At 38.0% G+C, this 23,231-nt stretch overlaps 1 protein-coding gene across 5 annotated transcripts in view; it reads left to right on the top strand.

The window, feature by feature from the left end:
• The window catches only part of BLM (BLM RecQ like helicase), a 100,588-nt gene that overhangs the window by 35,154 nt on the left and 42,203 nt on the right, over positions 1–23,231 (top strand). For 2 of the 5 annotated variants that reach the window (XM_004431973.3, XM_087428979.1), the window contains exons 2-12: positions 2,247–2,355; positions 3,308–4,005; positions 5,141–5,303; positions 8,763–8,884; positions 12,725–12,857; positions 13,159–13,862; positions 15,627–15,818; positions 18,901–19,019; positions 19,977–20,090; positions 21,989–22,087; positions 22,295–22,443. In XM_004431973.3, coding sequence (XP_004432030.1) covers positions 2,258–2,355; positions 3,308–4,005; positions 5,141–5,303; positions 8,763–8,884; positions 12,725–12,857; positions 13,159–13,862; positions 15,627–15,818; positions 18,901–19,019; positions 19,977–20,090; positions 21,989–22,087; positions 22,295–22,443 — 2,591 coding nt within the window. In that variant the 5' untranslated portion in view covers positions 2,247–2,257. Of the gene's footprint in view, positions 1–1,257; positions 1,370–2,246; positions 2,356–3,307; positions 4,006–5,140; positions 5,304–8,762; positions 8,885–12,724; positions 12,858–13,158; positions 13,863–15,626; positions 15,819–18,900; positions 19,020–19,976; positions 20,091–20,206; positions 20,250–21,988; positions 22,088–22,294; positions 22,444–23,231 lie in introns of those variants that run through there. The other 3 variants (XM_087428978.1, XM_087428980.1, XM_087428981.1) reach the window with 3 other exon arrangements.

Below are 23,231 nucleotides of genomic sequence, written 5' to 3'. Positions count from 1 at the left end.
AAATTAGTAGAAGGAGGAGATAAGAACAATAAAAACTTAGGAGTATGGGAAGAGGTTAAGTAATGATGTCATGGATCATTTGTTCTGCTTAGTGTCTTATGGCTGAAGGTCTGTGTGCCTCTGCGTCTGCAGACTAATTGGTTGAGGTTGAAATTCTGCGAGGGCAGTAGTATCATCACTCTTTATCATTTATACTGTGAAAGACTTACACATTGGATAGAACCTTGGAGAGAGCATACTTCAATAAAAGGCCAGTGCTTTTAAGCTGGATACAAAATGGAGATGCCTTTGGACGTGCAGGGACTGTGGTCTTAAAAGTATTCTCCACTAAAAAAAATCAGGGCTCCTTGGGGAAATGGCTGATTCTAAGTTTAGGGCAAAAAATGCACAAGATAAGCCTGGGACATCTTTTCATTCCAGACAGTAAGAAAACTCTTAAAGACTACTAAATTTATGTCAGAAGGACTGAAGAGTCAACCTGAAAAGGTTCCCACTGGCCAAACATGAAACAATTTGAAAATCAATAAGGGTGATAAACTATATTGGATTGAAATTTACCTAATATGTTTAATCCATGAGTTTACAATGATACCGAAAAAAAAAAATTGACCACCACTGGAGGTGTGTTAGAGAATGAACTCATTATTTTGAAAACTAATAAATAAAGGAAAAGAATCTAATGTTTATCCTGTCTTTCCAATGTGAACTGTACTACTGGGTGACAGAATAGTAAATAAGAGGGAGTTTCTCTTGATAGAAATATTCCAGTTAATGAATAAAGAAAGAATGACAGAGGGGCCAGCCCAGTGGCATAGTGGCTAAGTTGGCATGCTCTGCTTCAGCAGCCCAGGGTTCACGGGTTTGGGTCCCGGGCGTGGACCTACACACTGCTCGTCAAGCCATGTTGTGGCAGCGTCCCACATACAAAGTGGAGGAAGATGGGCATGGCTGTTAGTTCAGGGCCAATCTTCCTCACCAAAAAAAAAAGCAAAAACAAAGAAAGAATGACAGAGTTAAAATATCACCATTTTGGGAGGTCAACTTCAGAATGGTGAAGTGAGAACATTGGGATGTGTGTATAGGTGAAACAATATTGGATGAGTTGAAAATTGTTGATGCTGGGTGATGGGTCGTAGGAGTTCATTATACCTTTCTGTCTGCTTTTTTATGTTTACTTTGGTGACAACTTTATTAAGATATAATTCGCATATCAATGTGAATTATTCAGTGTTTACTAATTAATTGTTTTACCTAAAGCATTTTAAAGAGGAAGAAGAGGCAGAAATCATTCCTTCTTTTGGAGAAGGTGGAACAAAATCTGTATCTTAATCGTCATCAAGCTCAACACATGGAGATTTCTCAATTGAATGTAATTCAGTTTCTTCCAAGTTTTTCTTCTTTTCACTATTATTTAAAGTAAAACAATTGTTAAACATAGGTTATTTTAATAATTAGTGAGTGGAAAACAATTTATGCAAAACTTCATATTTCCATGAATATCTAGTGTTATTAACCCTTCCTACTAAGATATATGGCATAAAATAAAAGTAGATCTCTGGTAAAGATAGAATGGGAAAGGGGGGTTGTAACTATCAACTAAAATGAGGATTTTTTATCATCCATAGATTTCAGCTAGTCTTTCTTTAGCCCCAGTAATTTTAAGGTGGCTTAAGCTGTACGTTATCCTGAGCAATAGGTCAGCAGTATCACAATTTGTTACATAAGGGGTATAAATGTGCTTGGTAAAAGTATTCTTTCAGGTTGAAACTAGATAATTATGAAGCACAATATCTTGCTGGTAAACCATTGCTGTCATTGGTGGTGCTTTTTCTTCTTTTCCCGGTTTTCCTCTTGGGCAGAGAATTCAGTTATTCATTTGTTCTTCGGGTTTTCAGTATGCTTTGATCATTTTCTCCCACTTTACTCTCTGTCCAGCTCCCATTTATTCTTCAGTGCCAGGCCAGGTCCCATTTTTCTACAAGGCTTTTCCTAATAATCCCTTCCCTAATGTCTTTTGTGCTTATTTTAGCATTGGGGGAAAACCAGGTCATTTTGCTATTTAAGTGAGCCTTCAGTTAGTTAAAGATTATATATTTCAAATGTCACCAGTTATAAATGTCAAAACAATTTTTTGACCAAAAAAAAGCCTCACTACTCTGGGCACAGTTGGAATAGTACTCCACCCCCCTAATATATATTGTGATTAATGCAAAGTACATAACTCCACTGATATTTTTTTCCTTCAGTTTCTAGGATCATGGCTGCTGTTCCTCTAAATAATCTCCAGGAGCAACTCGAGCGTCATTCAGCAAGAAAACTTAGTAATAAATTAAGTCTTTCAAAACCAAAATCTTCGTAAGTATTTTGGTTGGTTTGCTGTCACACAGGCACAACAGACGGTGTGATACAAATGAGATTTTATCTTCCCGTTTAACCCTCTCCTTGTACAGATGAGGAAACAAAGCTGAGAGGGTCGGTGATTCTCCCACTTTGCAAATTAATGGTAGAGCATATTTTAGCAGCACTAGGTAATAAATTGTTCAGCACCTTTCCATGGTTCCTGGCACATATTACTTGCTCAGTAAATATTTGTTGAATGAATGAATAATGAATCTTCTCATAAATTTGGGCAAATAAGTATTTTTAATATTTTATTGTAATTTTATGTCCTTTCTGAAAAGTTTATAGGGAAACTGTAGCTCTCCAGTGCTGGACTTTCCTCCAAGCTATACTCTAAACTCCTTCTAATGATATCTAATAATAACTTATATTCTTTATGGTGCTCTTACCAGATTCTAGAGACTGTTCTGGGTGCTTGACTTTAAAGTCACCATTGACCTTCATGTCACTGAATCTAGCAGATGTCCAGGACTCTTGCCTCTTTTACTTGTCCTTCTGGTTTCAGCATAGCTAGCAGTGTTTAACTCTGCCCCATAAAACTTATCAGAGTAGCAGCAAGTAGCCACATTTGAGTCTCTTCTCTTTTTTACTTACGCAGTCCCCTCCCTCTGGAGCTGCTATTAATTAAGGACTACCAGCCTGAGAAATAAAGTAGTGGGAATGGCCTGGATACTCTCAAAACTGAATAATTAGCTTCTGAATAGGAAAGATCAGCACATAATAAGTATAGTTTAAGTTACCTTATAAATTTTAAAATCAGAAAAGAAGATAGATGCTTTGCTCTTTTGTGATACAATGAAAAAAGTTGTTACATAAATTAGTAAAAAAAATTTAGAGTTTTGTTTTCTATAGTTGGTGGGTTTGTTAAAATCAATCCATCTAATTCATTTTTTCAATTATTTTTCAGAGGTTTCACTTTTAAAAAGAAAATATCATCAGCCAACGATGTATCTGTAACTAGGGTGTCAGTAGCAAAAACACCCGTGTTGAGTGATAAAGATGTTAATGTTACTGAGGCCCTTTCCTTCACTGAACCTCTACCGCACACCACAAATCAGCAGACAAGGATCAATGACTCTCAAAACACTCCAGCAGGACAGCAAACCAAGAGAGTTGGTTCAAAACCATTACTGCCAGATTTGTTGCAGGTTCCTCAGGAAGTTTTATGTAATACCCGGAAGACACCAGTGGTCAAGGAATCCCGTGATGCTACTTTCAAGAAATTAGAATTTAGTTCTTCATCAGATTCTTTTATTACCATCAATGATTGGGATGATATGGATGACTTTGATACTTCTGGAAATTCAAAAGCATTTGTTACACCATCCAGAAATCACTTTGTAAGAGTAAGCACTGCTCAGAAATGTAAAAAGTCTAAGAGAAACTTTTTAAAAGCCCAGCTTCATAAAACAAATACAGTAAAGGTTGATTTGACTCTTTCCTCCTCTGAAAGCGAGCAAGTATATTTGACTAAGAAACAGGGTGACTCAGGATGGTTAAGTAGTGATGTGATTTGCATTGATGATGGCCCCAATTCCGAAGAGCTTATAAATGAAGATACTCAGGAAAGTCACTCTTTAAAAACTCATTTGGGAGAGGAAAGAGGTAAGAATTATTATTTTATCTCATTTCAATATGTTGATTGTATTGGTCTATTCAAAGCTAGGCATTGGGAACAGTAGCAAATATGATAAATATGCTTTTGTCCTTAGGATCTACAGAGGCGCTTATTGAACAATCTGTTGGCCACACTCTTGAGGCAAGACATACTGATGAAAGGAAAGATTTTATTCTGCTAGTATAATTTTTATATTAACACCAAAGATAGCTCTGTGGTTTTACGTATGAAGAAAATAAGCCCATAGAGGTTAAAATGGCTTCTTAATGGTCTACTGGCTGATTAGTGGTGGAATTGGGAAGTGAAACTGAGCCTTTCTCTTGTAATTCCTTTATGGCTTGTTGCCACCTAATATTGATGTATAGTATGATCTAATCATGCTATTAAAGTATTATAAATTACATTCAAATGGTTTTCTGTTTTGGTTTCATAGTTATTAGATGTCCAGAACTTAATAGCTGAGATTAGCCATATGTGGAAGTACTCACCTTACGAAATAGTTGGAAATATGAGACTAACATCTTTAAACACTAGAATCCCTTCAAGGTTACTATAGGATGAGAGAGGACTGAAAAGTGATTGATAATAAGCAAAACTATAGACTAATCAAATGTGTTGCTATTTATGAAGAGAAAATTTGGTAAAAGTTTAGCTTTTTGAGAGCAACAATTTGGTATTGTGTTTTCCCACGTAGTCAAGAGAGACACTGAATCTGGTAGACCTAAATGACTAGGAAGCCTTTGTGCAGTTTATTTGTACAAACAACAGTGTTTGTGCGATTATCAGACTTATTTGTTGCACTTTACCCTTATTTAAATATGAGTGAAAAATAGAAAAACAAAAGTGCTAATACTAAGTATGGGTTTCATAATTTAACTTCATGAGACAATCATGAAAATCCTTAAGCAAATCTTCAGCCTCAATCCAGCATTCATTGGGCTTAATCTGGTTGACTCAATAATCATTTATGACGAAACAAGCCAACATTAACATGTAAAGGAGAGGGTTCATATACCGAGTGGTGTTACTGTTTGTGACTTGCCTGAAGCACTCACTTTTAAGTGCTCACGCCTTATTCTTTGTCTCGTTAATTATTAAAATAACCTATGTTTATCAACATAGATAATGGTGAAAAGAAGAAAAACTTGGAAGATAAGGAATTACTTTCCATTGAGAAATCTCCATGTGCTGAGCTTGATGAAGATGATTATGGCATAGATTTTGTTCCACCTTCTCCAGAAGAAGAAATGATCTCTGGCTCTTCTTCCTCTTTAAAATGCTCTAGGTAAAATAGCTAATTAATTAGTAAACATTATTGTTTGTTTCTGGAATATCTGAAATAATTTAATTTAGTTATGCAGTGTCATTTCTATATAGATAAATTTCATGCATCTGTACAGTTCATTTTATATTGAAATGAAAGCATCAACAAATCCCTATTTATACATTTTATTTAGTTGGTGGTATTCTAAAGCTGTAAAGTTCCATTATGATTAATTACATGGGACCTCCAAACAATGTTATGTAGTTGATTTTGACATATGGAATATATTCCTAAAAATATTATATTTCCAAACTCCTAGATCTGAAATGGCACAGAACTAACTCTTCTTTTAGGAAATGACTTAGTAAGTAATAAGTCCTTCTTTTTGATCCTGCAGGATAGAATTGGCCATTGTATCTGTCTTCACTGAATTGTAGTAAATTAGTGACAAGATTGTGGTTATGGGAAAAGGAGATAGTGCACATAGCTCATCAGTAGTTTAAAACACTAACAATCAGTGTGACCTCTGTCCTCACTCCCACTCTGCTGAGTGGTGGAGCCTATACTATGCTGTTAACCAATATTTTGATGAGAAACAGATCCCTCTAGTATATCACCTTAATTAAGGAAGGAAGGCAGGAAGAACGGTTTGCCTGCATAACCTGGCCTATCTGGGTTTATGTTTTAACAGGTAGGTTGGGATGTTTAAAGAGGTGGGAAAGGTTGATGCATGATTACTATTTGATGACAAAACTGAAAACCTATGAGAGCTCTCCTCTCCTCTTCTCCCTTCTGATAGAAAATGAGCCAGAATTGTAGAAAGTAAAAAACTGAGCAGGAGTTCATATAGAGTCTAGATTCTAAATCAGCATTCTTATTTAACAGGTGAAGCAGCTGAGGCCGAGGGAGCAGCAGGGGGTTGCCCAGGATGATACAGTTAATGACAAATGGGCTAAGATCCAGTGTAGCACTTTTTCCTGGGCCATACCAATTCCTTGTTGAATGCCTAGCCTTTTTCTTTTCTTATAGAAAAAGTGTATATCGGACAGATAACATCATAACCATTTTTTTTTTTTAAACATTCATTGTCAAGAATGCTCTTTTTTTTTTTGGGAATATTGGCCCTGCACTGACATCTGTTGCCAATCTTCCTCTTTTTTTCTTTTTTCTCCCCAAAGCCCCAGTACATAGTTGGGTATCATAGTTGTAGAGTTGTTGCTCTTCTATGTGGGACGCCGCCTCAGCATGGCTTGATGAGCAGTGAGTAGGTCCACACCCAGGATCTGAACCGGCACACCCCAGGCCACTGAAGCGGAACACGTAAACCATTTTAACAGGATGCTTATTTGTAGTCTCACAATTCCAGCAAACCAAATATTTTCTTTATCAGTGTTAGGTTTTGATCCTTCTCTACATGTGTGTATGATTTTTGTGTTACTGTAATCAACATGTAACTATAATTTTTTATTCTACTTCTTTTCTCTTAACATTATGTAGCAATATGGAAAATGTTTTTATTTATTTATTTTTGTAAGGAGGATCAGCCCTGAGCTAACATCCATGCTAATCCTCCTCTTTTTGCTGAGGAAGACCAGCTCTGAGCTAACATCTATTGCCAATCCTCCTCCTCTTCTTTTTTGCCCAAAGCCCCAGTAGATAGTTGTACGTCATAGTTGCACATCCTTCTAGTTGCTGTATGTGGGACGCAGCCTCAGCGTGGCCAGAGAAGCGGTGCGTCAGTGCGCGCCTGGGATCCGAACCCGGGCCACCAGTAGCAGAGTGCGAGCACTTAACCACTAAGCCACGGGGCCCGCCCCTGGAAAATGTTTTTAAAATAGTCTTTATTCTTTTTATTTTTTTATTTTTTTTATTTTTTTTGGTGAGGAAGATTAGCCCTGAGCTAACATCCGTTGCCAATCCTCCTCTTTTTTGCTGAGGAAGATTGGCCCTGGGCTACATCTGTGCCCATCTTCCTCTACTTTACATGGGACGCCGCTACAGCATGGCTTGATAAGCGGTGTTCGATAAGCCGTGCATTGGTCCATGCCCGGGATGTGAACCTGTGAACCCTGGGCCACCAAAGCGGAGCATGCAAACTTAACCGCTACGCCACTGGGCTGGCCCCTGTTTTTATACCTTTTAATGGCTACATAATTTATTGAGTTGTCATACCATAATTAACTTGACCTAGATCTTCGGCAATTAGAAAATGGTTATTTCCAAGGTTATTCGTAAGGTAGGTTCTCTCTGTATACTTTTTCCATTACAACCTCATATACATTCCTAAAAATATAAGGCTCTTTCTTTAATCATAATATATTATCATTTTAAAAAACAGTATAGAACAGAGCCTGCCCTGATGGCCTAGTGGTTAAAGTTCAACACACTCTATTTTGGGAGCCTGGGTTTGGTTCCCGGGCACGGAACCACACCACTTGTCTGTCAGTAGCCATGCTGTGGCAGCAGCTCACGTAGAAGAACTGGAGGGACCTACAGCTAGAGTACACAACTATGTACTGGGGCTTTGGGGAGGGAAGAAAAGAAGAGAGAAAGGAAGATTGGCAGCAGATGTTAGCTCAGGGCAAATCTTTCCCAGTAAAACAAAACAAAACCAATATAGAACACAGTTATTCTTCACTGTTTGCTTTAGTTAGAAGATTGCATTCCAAAATCCTGCTTTAGAAAAGTACAGTTGATTCCTGGGTATCAATAAATAGAATTGTCTTTTTTCTCCTTCCTAGTCTATCACTTTTCCCATGCCCATCTTTCAAAGTTTGCTCAAGTCCTGCCTCCTTGGCGAAGCCTTCTCAGGTTCCAGAAAGTATTCTCTTTCTTTGGATTTCCACAGTACCCCCTCTTGAACACTCATTTAGTACTAATTTATTTTTTTACTTTTAAGGTATTTTTAATATCCAGTCAGACTGACAGTGTTTATATGTGTTAGTATTTTTTTATAATGTGTATGAGTTAATTATGTGTAAGATACACATATATACATATTGGCATAGTAAGAAAAGTCTGGATAAAATGCTTTGGAGTCTCAGAAGAGAGAGAGGTGTTAATAACCACCTGCTGAAGAAATTAGAGAAGTGACACTTGGGCTGGGCCTAGAAGAACAGATGTGATTTGAGTAAGAAGAGCTTGGGATGGTGGGTTTTCCAAATTGAGAAAAGAGCAGAAGCAAAACCTCTAAAGTAGACATTGCAGCCTCATGTGAGGAATGTAAGTGATGCCATGTGATTGGAGTGTGGGGTTATTGAAAGGGCGTCACTGGAGATGAAGTCAAAAAGGTCTCTTGGGGCCAGAAGATGGAAGACTTTGAGTGCCAGCTAAAGAGGTTTTAGAATAGAGGAGATAGAAATACATGGTTTTCTTTTCTGTTATATATTATCTGACCAGTTGTGAAAAAATATTAGAGGAAAAAATTATGCATTTGGTCTAGTCTAGACTATGATTGATTTTATATTTTTTAATTTGTAGTATGTTAAAGGACCTAGACACCTCTGACAGAAAGGATGGTCTTAGCACATCGGAGGACTTGTCAAAATCTGAGAAAATGACTACACAGCAGCCTCATCAAGAAACCAGCACAGACTGTGATGGTACAAAAGTGTTTTAGACATATCACATATTTTAACTACTTACTTTTGAAAACAAAAATTGTATTTTTAACCCGTGGCTGTACAGTATAAGATGGCAAGTTTAGGGGCCGGCCTGGTGGCGCAGCAGTTAAGTGCACGTGCTCTGCTGTGGCGGCCCGGGATTCACCGGTTTGGATCCCGGACGCGCACCGACGCATGCTGTGGCGGTGTCCCATATAAAGTGGAGGAAGATGGGCATGGATGTTAGCCCAGGACCAGTCTTCCTCAGCAAAAAAAAGAGGAGGATTGGCAGATGTTAGCACAGGGCTGATCTTCCTCACACACACACAAAAAAAGATGGCAAGTTTATAGTTCCTTTTGCTCTAGGTAGAATCATCCTTGTTTGCTGGTTAGCCAGCATTTACTCGAACAGCTCAGAAACTCATATTCTTACAAGATATTTCATTCTCTATTTTGAAAACACTACTTGTTAGAAAATTATTTCTCGTATCAAGCCAAAATTTGCCTTCCTGTAACTTTAATCCTTGTGATATAAGTCTAAGGCTCCTAGAAGTTTGTTCTCTTTTTTTTAAAGCTAAATATTATCAGGTCTTCTAACTCTTCTTTATAGATATTGTTTCTAGACCTTTCATCCTCCTGCTTTACCCTTGTGTATACTCTGCATTTGGGTCTTGATCTTCATTTAGTGTTTAATACTTTTTGTTTGTTTGATTTGTTTCAAATTCATTTTTAAATTTTCTGTTAAATATCTAGTATGAATAATCCAATAGTGCTACAATACTTTGAAAACAGCAGCCTCCTTTCCCACTCCTCATTTCTACTCCCCAGAGGCTCTTTCAGTCTAGAGATTTGTGTCCTTCTAGTCTGGAAATTTTCTGGTATTATTTCTTTTTATTTTCTTCTATTTTCTCTTTCACTCTTCTTGGAACTTCTATTATTTGGGTATCAAACCTCCGTTAATTATCTTTTCTATTTTCTATCTCTTGCTTTTCTGCCTCCTGGGAGATTTCCTCAATTTTATCTTTAACTCTTCTATGGAATTTTTTATTTTTATCAAGTCAATTTCCAAGAGCTCTTTTTTATTCTCTGAATATTTTTGTAACACGTTCTATTCTTGTTTGATGGGTGCTGTGCTTGTGTGTGCGTGCATACACACACATGTGTAGTGGTCTCTGTGTGTTGTTTCTGTTTCCTCTGAATTTCTTTTTGTTTATTTTGGTCTCTGAATTTATTGTTAGAGATGTTCCTGAAATATCTGATGTCCTAAGCACTCTTCTAAGTGCCTTACAGTATTAACTAATTTAATCCTCACAATGGCCCTTTAAGGTAGTTTCCATTATCCACATTTTACAAATAAGGAAACTGAGATAACAGGAGAGTTAAGTAACTACACATGTCTAATTCTACACGTAGAATTAGACAGCAGCAGAGCTAGGATTCGAAACCAGCAGTCTTGAGGCTCTTGAGTTTACGCTGACAGCCACTGCATTCTGCTGTTTCTACATCAAGTTTCACTGATAAAATGGTTCGCTAGGACAGGGGCAAGGACAGAGTGCTGCAGAATGTCATTAGAGGCTTCCCTCTCAGCTGACATCAGTTCATTCATCACTACTTGTTTTTCAACTAATTACAAATATGCCTTCAGACCATGTTTCTCTCCCTTGTCCATGGGCGTGCAAAAGACTTGGTCATATGACTCCGGAAGTTCAGTGTCTGAGGCAGCAAGAAGGAATGGATGGGACATTGGCTCTAGAGTGATGCAGACCTGAGACACAAACCTGTCTCCTCCTACTCCTGGCTGTGTGACTATGACAAATTAGTTAAGCTTCTCTGGACCTCAGCTGCTGCTTCTGTAAAACGAGGAGAAATCTACCTTGCTGAGTAGTTGTCAGGATTCAGTGTAAAGTACCCAGGGCACTGTAAGCCTTTAATAAATGGTAGTTATTATCTGCCAGTCTAGTAATCCTTTCAAAGAAGGAAATATGTTAAGATGGCTGGTTTATTTTTATGAACTCTTGCTAGCTCTGTAATTGTTTCCTCTCCTTCTTAGAGCACACAAAGCCACCATTTGATAACATATTCTAGAATTTTACCTTGAATTAACATCAAGATCACCAGCCTATAGCTTTTGGCAGTCACTTTAGAATTTTTTTGAAAATTAGAACAATGTTTGCCTGTCTTCACTCTTCCATCAGGTCTTCTATTCACTAGATGCTTCACGTATCAGCAAGATCTTATTTGCGCATTTCCTTTGTGTTCTGAAGTGTAATCTGTCTAGACAAGGAGACCCGAGCTCCTTTCCAATGGTTGTATCTCTCTCTGAGCCTGTCTTGGCTTGTATTTCCTTCAGACCATTATTTGTTCTCCTCTTTCCAATCTGGTGCTCATTCTCTTTGTAGAGAAAATAGACATAAAATAGGAATTCAGCAATTCTACTTTAGCCATCTCATACCTCATGTCCCTATTTACATCAGTCACTAGTAAAAGTCCACATTTCCCAGGTCATTCTCACATAGGTGCTTGTCCCCACGCTGCTCTGTACACCCCCTGGTCTGTGCTGTCTTCCCTCCTTCTTGCCCCTTGGACCCTTCGACTGACTGCCCCCAATCAGCAGTTTCCCAATAACTTCCTTCTCTTCTCTGAACATTTTCTTCCCCATATTTCTTTTTTTTTTTTTAATTTTATTTATTTATTTTTTTCCCCCAAAGCCCCAGTAGATAGTTGTATGTCATAGCTGCACATCCTGCTAGTTGCTGTATGTGGGACGTGGCCTCAGCATGGCAGGAGAAGCGGTGCATCGGTGCGCGGCCGGGATCCGAACCCGGGCCACCAGCAGTGGAGCACGCGCACTTAACCGCTAAGCCACGGGCCGGCCCTTCCCCATTTTTCTGATTGTCTCCTGAGAATACTGTTTCCTCTGCAGCCTACCTAGACTGTTTATTTCTCTTTAGGCCTTGGGGATGGAGTAGGCATCTTCCTTGATTCCCACTACTACCCTAACCCATTTTTTTGCTTTCCTTCATCTAAAGCCTCACCTCCTTTGACATCCTATTTCTTGGTTATATAGCTTAAACAAAAAAATGTGGAGTGGGCTGGCTGGATTTAGATGTCCAAACATTGTCATCAGGAATTTCTGTCTCTCACATTTGTCTTCTCTCTGCTCTCTTCCATCCCATCTCTCCATCTCAGTCCTCGTTTTCTTTCTGTCTCTGTTTTCTGCTCTCCCTTGTGTTGGTCCTGTTTTCAAGCTGTTTCCCCGTGTGGTGGCAGAGATGGCCACAGCAGCCTGTCTAGCTTGTTGAAAAGAGAGGTCCTCTTTTCCCGTCAGTTGAAAAACTCCCAGACCTAATTCTCATTGAGCTGCCTTACATCAGAGACCCACTGAGGGAGCTGGGGAGGGGTGGTCTCCAAGAAGAAAGTCGAAGTGCTGTGCTGTTAACCATTGAAAGGAAGCCTGGATGCCGGGCAGACCAGAACAACATGGTGTTCTTACCATTCCAAGCCTTTATGATATGCTTTGTGGGGGCGTGATGAGATTTATACCTGAAGTTAGTAAAAAATCATAGTAAATTGATAAACTTTTGTATCTTACAACCACGTTGGTTACCCTAAGAGAAATATTAAGAATTAACCTGAAATCAAATGATAACATAGTTATGAGCTCTCATGATATAGAATACAAACAATCTGATTTCAAATTATTTCACAGGCAGAGAATAAGACGGTATATGGTTGTTTTTAATCTTGTTTTTAAACTACTTCAAATTTTACATGCATGACTTTCAAAATTTTAAATCTTTCTTGTTTTCAAGGAAAAATATTAACATAATTACTTTATAGCTCGACAGATGAGTTCACAGCAGCAGCTTGTTCGTGTGATGGACCATATCTGTGAATTAGTTGATACTATTCCTGATGATGAACTGAAAGCTTTGGATTGTGGGGATGAACTGCTTCAGCAGCGGGACATAAGGTATGTTGATTTTTCTCCTTCTGGATATATCTGATTGCATTTCCACCACTCCAAGTCAGAAATGTACAGGGTAAAATTTCCAGGCATTCTGGCCGGGAACTTGAATAGGATAATTGTCACTATGTTTTAAATTTACTTACTTTTTCAAACTGTCCCTTTAGCATTTGTATTCAAATTTTTGAGATTGGGACAAAGAGGGTATCTTTTGCCATCTTTTGGGCTGAAAACTAAAGATATACTTGTGTGGCCTACCATCATAGTCTATTCCTATTTAACATGGTGTTCTGTGTTCTCTCTTCAGAAGGAGGCTCCTAGCTGAAGCAGATTTTAATACAAGTGATACCAGTGTTCTTGGCTCAATGTGGAGGTGCAGGCCTGATTCACTTGGGAGCCCTGTGGAGGATATGGCATCTGTTTCCTCGCCTTACACATTTCCAAAGGGTAATTCCTGCCCTACAGGGAATTCTGTTAAGGAGTTAAATTTTCCACACCTTCCCTCAAATTCAGTTTCTGCTGGGGATTGTTTACTGACTACTACCCCAGGAAAGATGGGATTCTCAGCTACCACGAAGAATCTCTTTGAAAGACCATTATTCAATTCCCATTTACAGAAGTCCTTTGTAAGTAGCAACTGGGCTGAAACACCAAGGATAGAAAAAAGAATTGAAAGCTCTTATTTTCCAGGAAATGTTCTCACAAGCACTGCTGTGAAAGATCAGAAGAAACACACTGCTTCAGTAAATGACTCAGAAAGAGAAATCCAGGCTTCCTATGAAATTGATAATTTTGACATAGATGACTTTGATGATGATGATGACTGGGAAAATATAATGCATAATTTAGCAGCCAGCAAATCTTCCACAGCTGCCTACCAACCTGTTAAGGAAGGTGGTGGGCCGGTTAAATCAATGTCAGAAAGAATTTCTTCAGCCAAGACAAACTGTCTTCCAGTGGCATCTACTGCTCAAAATAAAAACTTCTCAGAGTCAATTCAGAATTACACTGGTAAGTTTAAAATAAACTGAATGCTTATATTTTATGTGAAAACAAAACTGTCCAAAATAGAAATTGTATAAGAAAAACCATAGCAAATCGTCATTGCCTGAAAACTGCATTGTTTCTATGCAAATTTATGCTGATAATATGAATTACAAATCACAGTTTCGAAAGCAAGTTGCTCTTTTGTCTCTGTAGCAGCTGTAGTTTTATAAAATGTGTAATTATAACCTATTGTAGTAAAGCTCTAAAGTCATTACAAATGTGCTTTGCCTTTAAATTAACATTTTTAGTCCCTAAAACAATAAACTCATGAGGGCCAAGTTTTTAATGATTTGGGGGATGGGTAAAAGCACAGCTGAATTTATATGTTAAAAATTTAATTGTATATATTTTTAGAATGCTGGATTGATGAGAACTGATCAATTTATAAAGTAGAGAAGCATGTTTTATGTCTTAAAATATTATATATATAGGGCAGTTTAAGAAAAATAACGAAGTCAGAAATTTCTTAAATCAATCAAATTATTTCTTTTGGCCTAGAATCCTTTTAACTTATTCAGCAAATACTTATTGAGCGCCCACTATGTACCATGTTTTGTGCTAGCTTCTGGTAATCGACAGATTAATAACGAGTAGTTCCTGCCCTCTTAGAGCTCACAGTTAAGTGAGAGGTTTTTGGAGGAGTGAAATTAGCCGCTGTAAAGGCTGCAGAGAAAACCCAAAATTAATTTTAAAACCTTACATCAACCCTGTAAAGTTATCACAGTGTTTTTTAACTGAAGAAGTTTATATGTATAAAAGTTTTATAAAGTACAGCCCTCCCTATTTTTACTGTTGGTGACTTAGTACTATGGAGGTTGTTCTTACAGTTATGCTATTGACCTTTAAAACAACCATTAATGGATTTATTTTTGTATCATGTTAGAATGTGTCATACTTGATGTTTGAAATTATCTTTGAGGCTGTGGAGTGTTGGGGTTAGAGTAACTGCCAGAGCTGGTGTGAGCACTACTTGTTCTCGTTGCTGAACCAGAGTTGCGACAGTGACAATGCAGAGCTCGGGGTGGATGTGAGAGACGTTATGGAAGAAAAATCAGAGGAAGCTAAGATGACTAGGAGGTTTCGGACCCAGTGACTGGGAAAACTGTGACACCATTAACAGAAATAGGAGAGTCAGGAAGCAGAGGCAGATTTGGAGAAAAGCTGAGGAGGGCTATTTTAAGACTTTTGAGCTTAAAGTGTTGGTAAGTCTCTCAGGTAAAAGTGTCTTGCAGACAATTGGATGCATGCAGGACTGGAACTTAGGAGGGTGTCAACTGGGTCTTAAGAAGGAGATCTAGGCATTCTGTGCACATCGGTGATGTTTAAAATCATAGGACTAGGAAAATTCCAAAAAAGAATGTCTAAAGAGTCTAGTCCCAGGTATCTGAAAGACTCCCAAATTTAAGAGGCAGGTGGAGGAAGTGGAGCTGAGAAAGGGAATTTAAAGCGGGTAGAAAACTCACGATTATCTTGAAGGTGAGGAGAGAAGAGGAAAGAGGGAATAAATAGCAGTGGGAGTGCTGCAGAAAAATCAAGGAAAGATGTGAATTTGGCCCTTAGGAAGTCTCCATGGCTTTGACACTTGTTGGGAAGGAAACCCAGTAAATGGTTAAAGAAGGAATTTGCTACAAGGAAACGTAGGCCAATGATTCTGCAGGGCAAAGGGTAAATGCTAAAACTGACTTGTTATATTAATGGACTCATTTTTCTTAACATTGATTTTCTTAGACAAGTCGGCGCAAAATTTAGCATCCGGAAATCTGAAACACGAGCGTTTCCAAAGTCTTAGTTTTCCTCATACGAAAGAAATGATGAAGATTTTTCATAAAAAGTTTGGCCTGCATAATTTTAGAACTAATCAGCTAGAGGCAATCAATGCTGCACTCCTTGGTGAAGACTGTTTTATCTTAATGCCCACTGGTATGTATTTTTAGATGTGAATTGGCAGGAATCCATTGGCAGATGTGAAATGAATGCCCTTTAATAGAAATAAAAAGCACACCTACACAGTATCTGTCACTTAGGGACCTCCAAACCTCCCATGCCATAGTAAGAACCCTCTCTTCTAATTATTGACGTGACAACATTTATAGCCCTTTAAGATTTTCAGTTCAAAGCTCATTGTGTTGAATTGATTTAGAATTTTTCTTTGGGAATTTTTCTTTTTTCTGGTTCTAAATTAGTCTGGAACATGAACAAAAAAATTACTGTCAGAGACCATGACCATCTCTGGCAGTTTATTTGGTACAGTCTAGTGTTCCATGAGGGTTAAAATCATGAGCTCTGGGGTGATGGCCTGAGCTTAAAGCGCAGCTCTGCCACTTGTTAGTGGTGTGACCTTGAGCAAGGCACTCCTCTCCCTGAACCTGAGTTTCCTCATGTGTGCAGTGGGGTCGTAATACGGGACCTGCTTTACAGAGTGTCATGAGGATTAAATGAAAAGCATTTAGCATTGTTCATCCTTGGCTTCAGTTTTGAAGAGATCCAGGACTTTTTTCATTGTGCTATTAAAGTTTATAACAGCTGTTCAATGATTTATAGTCATCCAAGTAAGAATATTAAATAAGCGGTTAGGATAAGAAACATGGGGAATTTGGAATTTCAGTACTTACGTGTGGTCCTCCCTCTGCCTTTTACTTGCCTTGTTGTGACCTTTGGCAATTAGTTATTGCCATCATTATTAAATAATGTTGACTGGATATCTGAGTTTTTTCAAACTTATTTTAAAATTTAGATGAGGTTGGTTTAATAATCAGCGTTTCAAATTTCGTTAACTTGTTGATCACTCTGTGTCTTCCATTTCTACCCCAATTCAGTACTCCAAAACTAAAGCTGGAAAGGACCCTGACAGTGATCTAGTCCAGCAATTTTTCAGGGCTTTGCATGGTCCTTTAGGGTTTCAGGGGGGCATTTTTGAGCATCTATCCACCCTAATTTCAACCTCTTGGTTTATATATCTGTAAAGATTCCAGGGGCTGGCCTGGTGGTATAGTGGTTAAGTTTGGTGCACTCTGCTTCGGCAACCTGGGTTCTCAGGTTTGGATCCCGGGTGCAGACCTACACCACTCATCAAGCCACGCTGTGGCAGTGACCCACATAGAAAATAGAGGAAGATTGGCACAAATGTTAGCTCAGGGACAGTCTGCCTCACCAAAAAATTAACTAATTAAATTAAATTAAATTGGAAAAAAAAGGATTCCAAATAAGGTTTCTTGTAGACAAGAAAATTTTTTTGAAAACCACTGATCTAGTATACATTGCAGATCATAAAATTGAGGCATGGTAAGATTAAATGTCACGTCTAAGTTCATGTAGCCTATTAAGTGGTAGAGCAGAAACTAGAACTCGGGTCTCTATTCTCAGTGTCCTGCTCTCTCCTTGACATTTACATATATATGACAGAACAAACTTACTACACCTGCGAAAGAGAAGGACTGTGATGTATAGTTTAAAAAAACAAATAGAGGGCCGGCCCCGTTTTTTGGTGGTTGGGTGTGCGCGCTCTGCTGCTGGTGGCCTGGGTTTGGATCCCGGGCACGCGCCAACGCACCGCTTCTCCGGCCATGCTGGGGCCGCGTCCCACATGCAGCAGCTGGAAGGATGTGCAGCTGTGACATGCAACTGTCTACTGGGGCTTTGGGGGAATAAATAAATAAATAAATAAAATTATAAAAAATAAAAAAATAAACAAATAGAAGTTGTAGAAATTGCCTGGCACCAGCTTCAACCATTAGTGGATGGGTGAAGTTGGAAGTGAGAAACTCATCATTTTAGTTATCATTAGACGTGTACTGATTGTCTTGCCATTTTGAATTAGAGTTACACAGAGAGGGTTTTTTTTTGGTCTCAAAATTTCTCTTTATCTTCTGTTGGTAGACACAAAGGTAGTTCTACCCTTCTTTTATTTCAAGGGAAGATTGGGACTATTACCTTATTGATAAGAGTTCTGGGAGTAAAAGCTCTGATATTCAGTGTTGAAAGGTTCATACTAGTGGTTTAAAAAAACTGAGATCCTAAAAGTGCCTTTTGGATCATCAAAGAAATATTAAACCATGTTTACTATGGTTTTTAATTTTGTATATTTTATCACAGTTTACCTCTTTAAAAATTAAATATTCTATAAAATAATTATTTTAATCCTAGTATCCTAGCACCCCTGTACTGCCAGAAATAAAAAGTGTACTGTATTTGAACTTCCCAAGTAGACTTTTTTTTTTTGTGAGGAAGATCAGCCCTGAGCTACCATCCATGCCAATCCTCCTCTTTTTGCTGAGGAAGACTGGCTCTGGGCTAACAGCTGTGCCCGTCTTCCTCCACTTTATATGAGACGCTGCCACAGCGTGGCCTGACAAGCGGTGCATCAGTGCGCACCCGGGATCTGAACCTGGGCCACCAGCAGTGGAGCGCATGCACTTAACCGCTATGCCACGGGGCTGGCCCCCAAGAAGACTTTTAAAGCATTTCCATTCCATTTAAGTTTCCTGCCCTGATTGTTGCTTTTACTATCATTTGTACCAATATAAGATTTCTTTCTTTTCTTTGAGGAAGATTGGCCCTGAACTAACGTCTGTTGCCGGTCTTCCTCTTTTTCTTTTTTTTTCTTTCCAAAGCCCCAGTACATAGTTGTATATCCTAGTTGTAGGTCCTTCTAGTTCTTCTATGTGGGACACTGCCTCAGCATGGCTTGATGAGCTGTGAGTAGGTCCGCACCCAGAACCTGAACTGGTGAAGCCCGGGCTGCCGAAGCAGAATGCGTGAACTTAACCACTATGCTACCAGGCCAGCCCCTATAAGATGTCTTAAATGATAATTTTTACACATTTAAATTGCCTAAATATTTTGGCTCATTCAAATATGGCAAATTGTTGGCATCATGGGAAATGTCACTTGGTGTCCTCTTAGTTAATCATTTTAAGTATTATATGTGATTTACTTTGTAACTTTTGCCTCCGTGCTCTCAAGATAGAAGCTGACAGATATTTTTTTGTTGTTTCTCTTTTAGGAGGCGGCAAAAGTTTGTGTTACCAGCTCCCTGCCTGTGTTTCTCCTGGGGTCACTATTGTCATCTCTCCCTTGAGATCACTTATAGTAGACCAAGTCCAAAAGCTGACTTCCTTGGATGTAAGTTAAAACAAACCACTACTAATGATAATAAAAATAGTTAAAAAAAAAAAAAAAAGCAACTTAAAAGCAATTATATTTCAATACTCTGGATGACCTTTTTTATTATAGTTCATGAATTAGAAGAATGAAGCACAACATTAAGTTGTACATTTAAGCACAAGTCTTTGAAAATTCTAATACAGATTACCTTCTGTAATTCAATCTCATTTTGTTCTAAAAGGATGTATTTTAGTAAGAACTTTTAACCTGTATTTTGTTGATGTAATTTTTTTTTACTAATGTGAAAGAATTTCTTTTTTTTTTTTTTTTTTACTATTGCCAGATAACGTAGTTCTCACTCCTTTATATATTCAAATACATACACATGCGTGTGCCCACACACATATGTCCTTTTTCCTCCTGGCTGAGGTTAAGGAAGTATATAAAAGCAGTCTACTAAATTCTGCTCATTGTGATAAAACAGAACTGATGTCAAAGTTATGAGCCACCAGTGCTCAACAAGACGACTGGTTTGATTTTTCTTCAAAAGAATGTCTTAGTGCCATGATGGTAGCCGTTGTTCAACCATTCATGATGTTACAGCCCTTTCATTGTTATTATGCATTAAAACTTTGAAGATATATTTATCTAAAAATAAGTGTAGCTATACCTTAGGATTGGAATCCCTTGGATGCTGAATTCATATTTATTTTACTTACAAATATGAAAAGCAAAGGAAGTAAAGAGAAAAAAAGAAAAGGAAGTAAACAATGGGAGGAATATTTTGAGTTAAGCCTAATAAGGGTTTTTAAAAAATATGTACTGATTATTTGTTATTTTTATTATATTGAGATTATATTTCCTCTGACAGGTTTGATGTGTGACTTATAAAATATTTATAAAACCTAAGGATAAATGTAAGCTTAAGTGAGATTAATGTATAAAATTTAAATTGTTGACTGCTTTTATACTTAGATTCCAGCTACATATCTGACAGGTGATAAGACTGACTCAGAAGCTACAAGTATTTACCTTCAGTTATCAAAAAAAGACCCAATTATAAAACTTCTATATGTTACTCCAGAGAAGGTTTGTATTTATGTCATTAATTTTAAAATATGATATTAAAGCCCACTAGAATACATATATTTTTAAAATTTTGACATAATTTCTGTTACATATTATATATTTCTCTTATGGTATAGTGCCAAGAATTCCTGTGTAACTTTCACCCAGAAACTCCAAACGGTAACATATTACTATGATTGCTTTATTATTCTTTCTCTATTTTTTTCTGAAACATTTGAGAGTAAGTTGCAGAGATGATATCCTTTTAACCCTAAATACTTCACTGTGTATTTCCTAAAAACAAGGAATTCTCTTTTATAACCTCAGTACAATTATCAAAATCAGAAAATGTTCATTGATGGAATACTATTCCTTAGTCTATAAACCTTATTCCAATTCTCCTGGTTGTCCCAATAATGTCCTTTATAGCAAAAGAAAATCTCAGATTTTTCATTGCACTCAGTTGTCAAGTATCTATAATCTCCTTTAAACAGTTTCTCTGTTGGTCTTTCATGATTTTGACATTTTTGTTTTGTTTTGTTTTGTTTTTTTTGAGAAAGATCAGCCCTGAGCTAACATCCGTGCTAATCCTCCTCTTTTTGCTGAAGAAGACCAGCTCTGAGCTAACATCTATTGCCAATCCTTTTTTTTCCCCCAAAGCCCCAGTAGATAGTTGTATGTCATAGTTGCACATCCTTCTAGTTGCTGTATGTGGGACGCGGCCCCAGCATGGCTGGAGAAGTGGTGCGTCGGTGCGCGCCCAGGATCCAAACCCGGGCCGCCAGTAGCGGAGCACGCGCACTTAACCGCAAAGCCATGGGGCTGGCCCAGATTTTGACATTTTTGAAGAGCAAAGGCCAGTTTTTTTCAGGACTGTCCTTCAATTTGAGTTTATCTTATGTTTCCTCACGATTAGATTCGTGTTATTCATTTTGGTAGGAATGTCACAGAAGTGGTGATATGTTCTCAGTGCATCCTCTTGGGAAGCATTTAATGTTGATACATTACTGGCGTGTCCCATTACTGGCATGTTAGTTAACTTTGATCACTTGGTTAAGATGGTGTCTGCCAGATTTCTCCACCGTAAAATTACTTTTTTTGGGCTTTGTGATTAATAGGTATCCTGTAGTAGGATACTCTGAGACTATGTAAATATCCTGTTACTCATCAGAATTTTACCCATGAATGAATCCCCAAATCAGTTAATACTATAATGGATGCCAAATAATGATTCTTCTAATTTAGTTGGTATTCTGCTATAAGAAAGAGCTTTCCCTTTTACCCTCATATTTATTTATATCAATACGAAGTCATGGGTTCTTAATTTATTCAATGGGTTATAATCAATTATCATTATTTTAATGTTCTAATTGTCCCAGATTTGGCCAGTCAGAGAGCTCCATCAACCTGGCTTCTGTGTCCTTTTGACATGTCCCTGTCAAGATGTGGGTGCCAGATATGGACATTGCTACTTGGGTGTCATTGCTTCTAGGCCTTGTCATAGACAGAGATAGAAAATATAAATATACATATATAATAAAAATACAAATATACATGTATGTAAGTATGTATATATTTTTTCCCCAAACACATGTGACACACATCTGTAACCCATGTAACAATATACACCAATGTGAACATGTGGTGGCCCTCAGATACACTGAGGCAGAAAAAAAGTTTTAGAACCACTGACCTAATACGTAAACTGTTGCTGAATGTGGATAAACATTCTAAAATGTCTGATTTGCTATTTTCTATTACTTCTGCTAATTGTCTTCATAGGTTGAACTAAGAACCAGTTTTATGTGGAGGTTTTAATGTGGCTTAAGTTGTAATGGAACTTAAAAGACAACAAAATCCTTAAGGTGATGTGGTGTTTAAATGTTTTTAAATGTCTCATTAATACATTTCTGGTCTAGGTCTGTGCAAGTAACAGACTGATTTCTACTTTGGAGAATCTGTATGAGAGGAAGCTCTTGGCACGTTTTGTTATTGATGAAGCACATTGTGTCAGTCAGGTAAATGCTGTTTTTTATGTCATGAAATACCAAGAAATATATACTACCAACAGTATATATATTTTCAGAGCTGAAGAGAAAAATAATTAGTGAATTATTCTGCTATTCACTGAAGAAGAAGGTGGTTCTTAATATATCGACCAGTATTTGCTTTTTGCATAAGGAAGATCCAAATAGTCTGAAAAGCAGTATCTTTTTTCCAACTAGTGGGGACATGATTTTCGTCAAGATTACAAAAGAATGAATATGCTTCGCCAGAAGTTTCCCTCTGTTCCAGTGATGGCTCTTACTGCCACAGCTAATCCCAGGGTACAGAAGGACATCCTCACTCAGCTGAAGATTCTCAGACCTCAAGTGTAAGTTCCTGAAAACCATGAATTTTAAAATCCTAGGGCAATAGTTCTGAGTTGCTGCACGTTAGAATCATACAGAGCTTTAAAAATCCCAATGCCCAGGTTGCACCTGATGCCAATTAGAACAGAATTTGGGGGACTGGGAGCCAGTATGTTTTAAAGAGTCGCAAGTGATTCCAATGTGCAGCAAAATTTGGGAACCAGAGCCCTAGGGCTTTTCTTCACTTACTGAAATTCAAACTCTTTCCCAGCACCTGTTTTTGGAAGTAGGGATAAATTGCATGCTGTACCTATTGACCATGGTATAGTCCCAGTACTAAATTAGCTTTTATTTATCTCATTTTGGCTTCCATGTATCCTAGAGTATACTTCATAAAATGAGCAGGTTACCCTACTTTGTCCTTTTCCTTTAAGTCTCAGTTATATCCACACTGTTGAAAACAGTCCAGAAACTATATAACAGCTTTTTTACTTTATGTTCATCTCAACAGCAGAGGGCTTCTTGTTGCCACCAAATCCGTAATTACTCAATAACAAAAACTACTGTTAAAAATATCCCCACGGGCCAGCCCTGTGGCTTAGCGGTTAAACATGCACGCGCTCCGCTACTGGCGGCCTGGGTTCGGATCCCGGCGCGCACCGACGCACTGCTTGTCCCACCATGCTGAGGCCGCGTCCCACGTACAGCAGCTAGAAGGATGTGCAACTATGACATACAGCTATCTACTGGGGCTTTGGGGAAAAAAAAGGAGGAGGATTGGCAATAGATGTTAGCTCAGAGCCAGTCTTCC

This window comes from Ceratotherium simum, chromosome 3 (assembly GCF_057802395.1).
Source record: "Ceratotherium simum simum isolate JZ-2026a chromosome 3, ASM5780239v1, whole genome shotgun sequence".
NCBI classification, from domain to species: Eukaryota; Metazoa; Chordata; class Mammalia; order Perissodactyla; family Rhinocerotidae; genus Ceratotherium; species Ceratotherium simum.
This window is presented reverse-complemented; position numbering and strand designations above follow the sequence as displayed.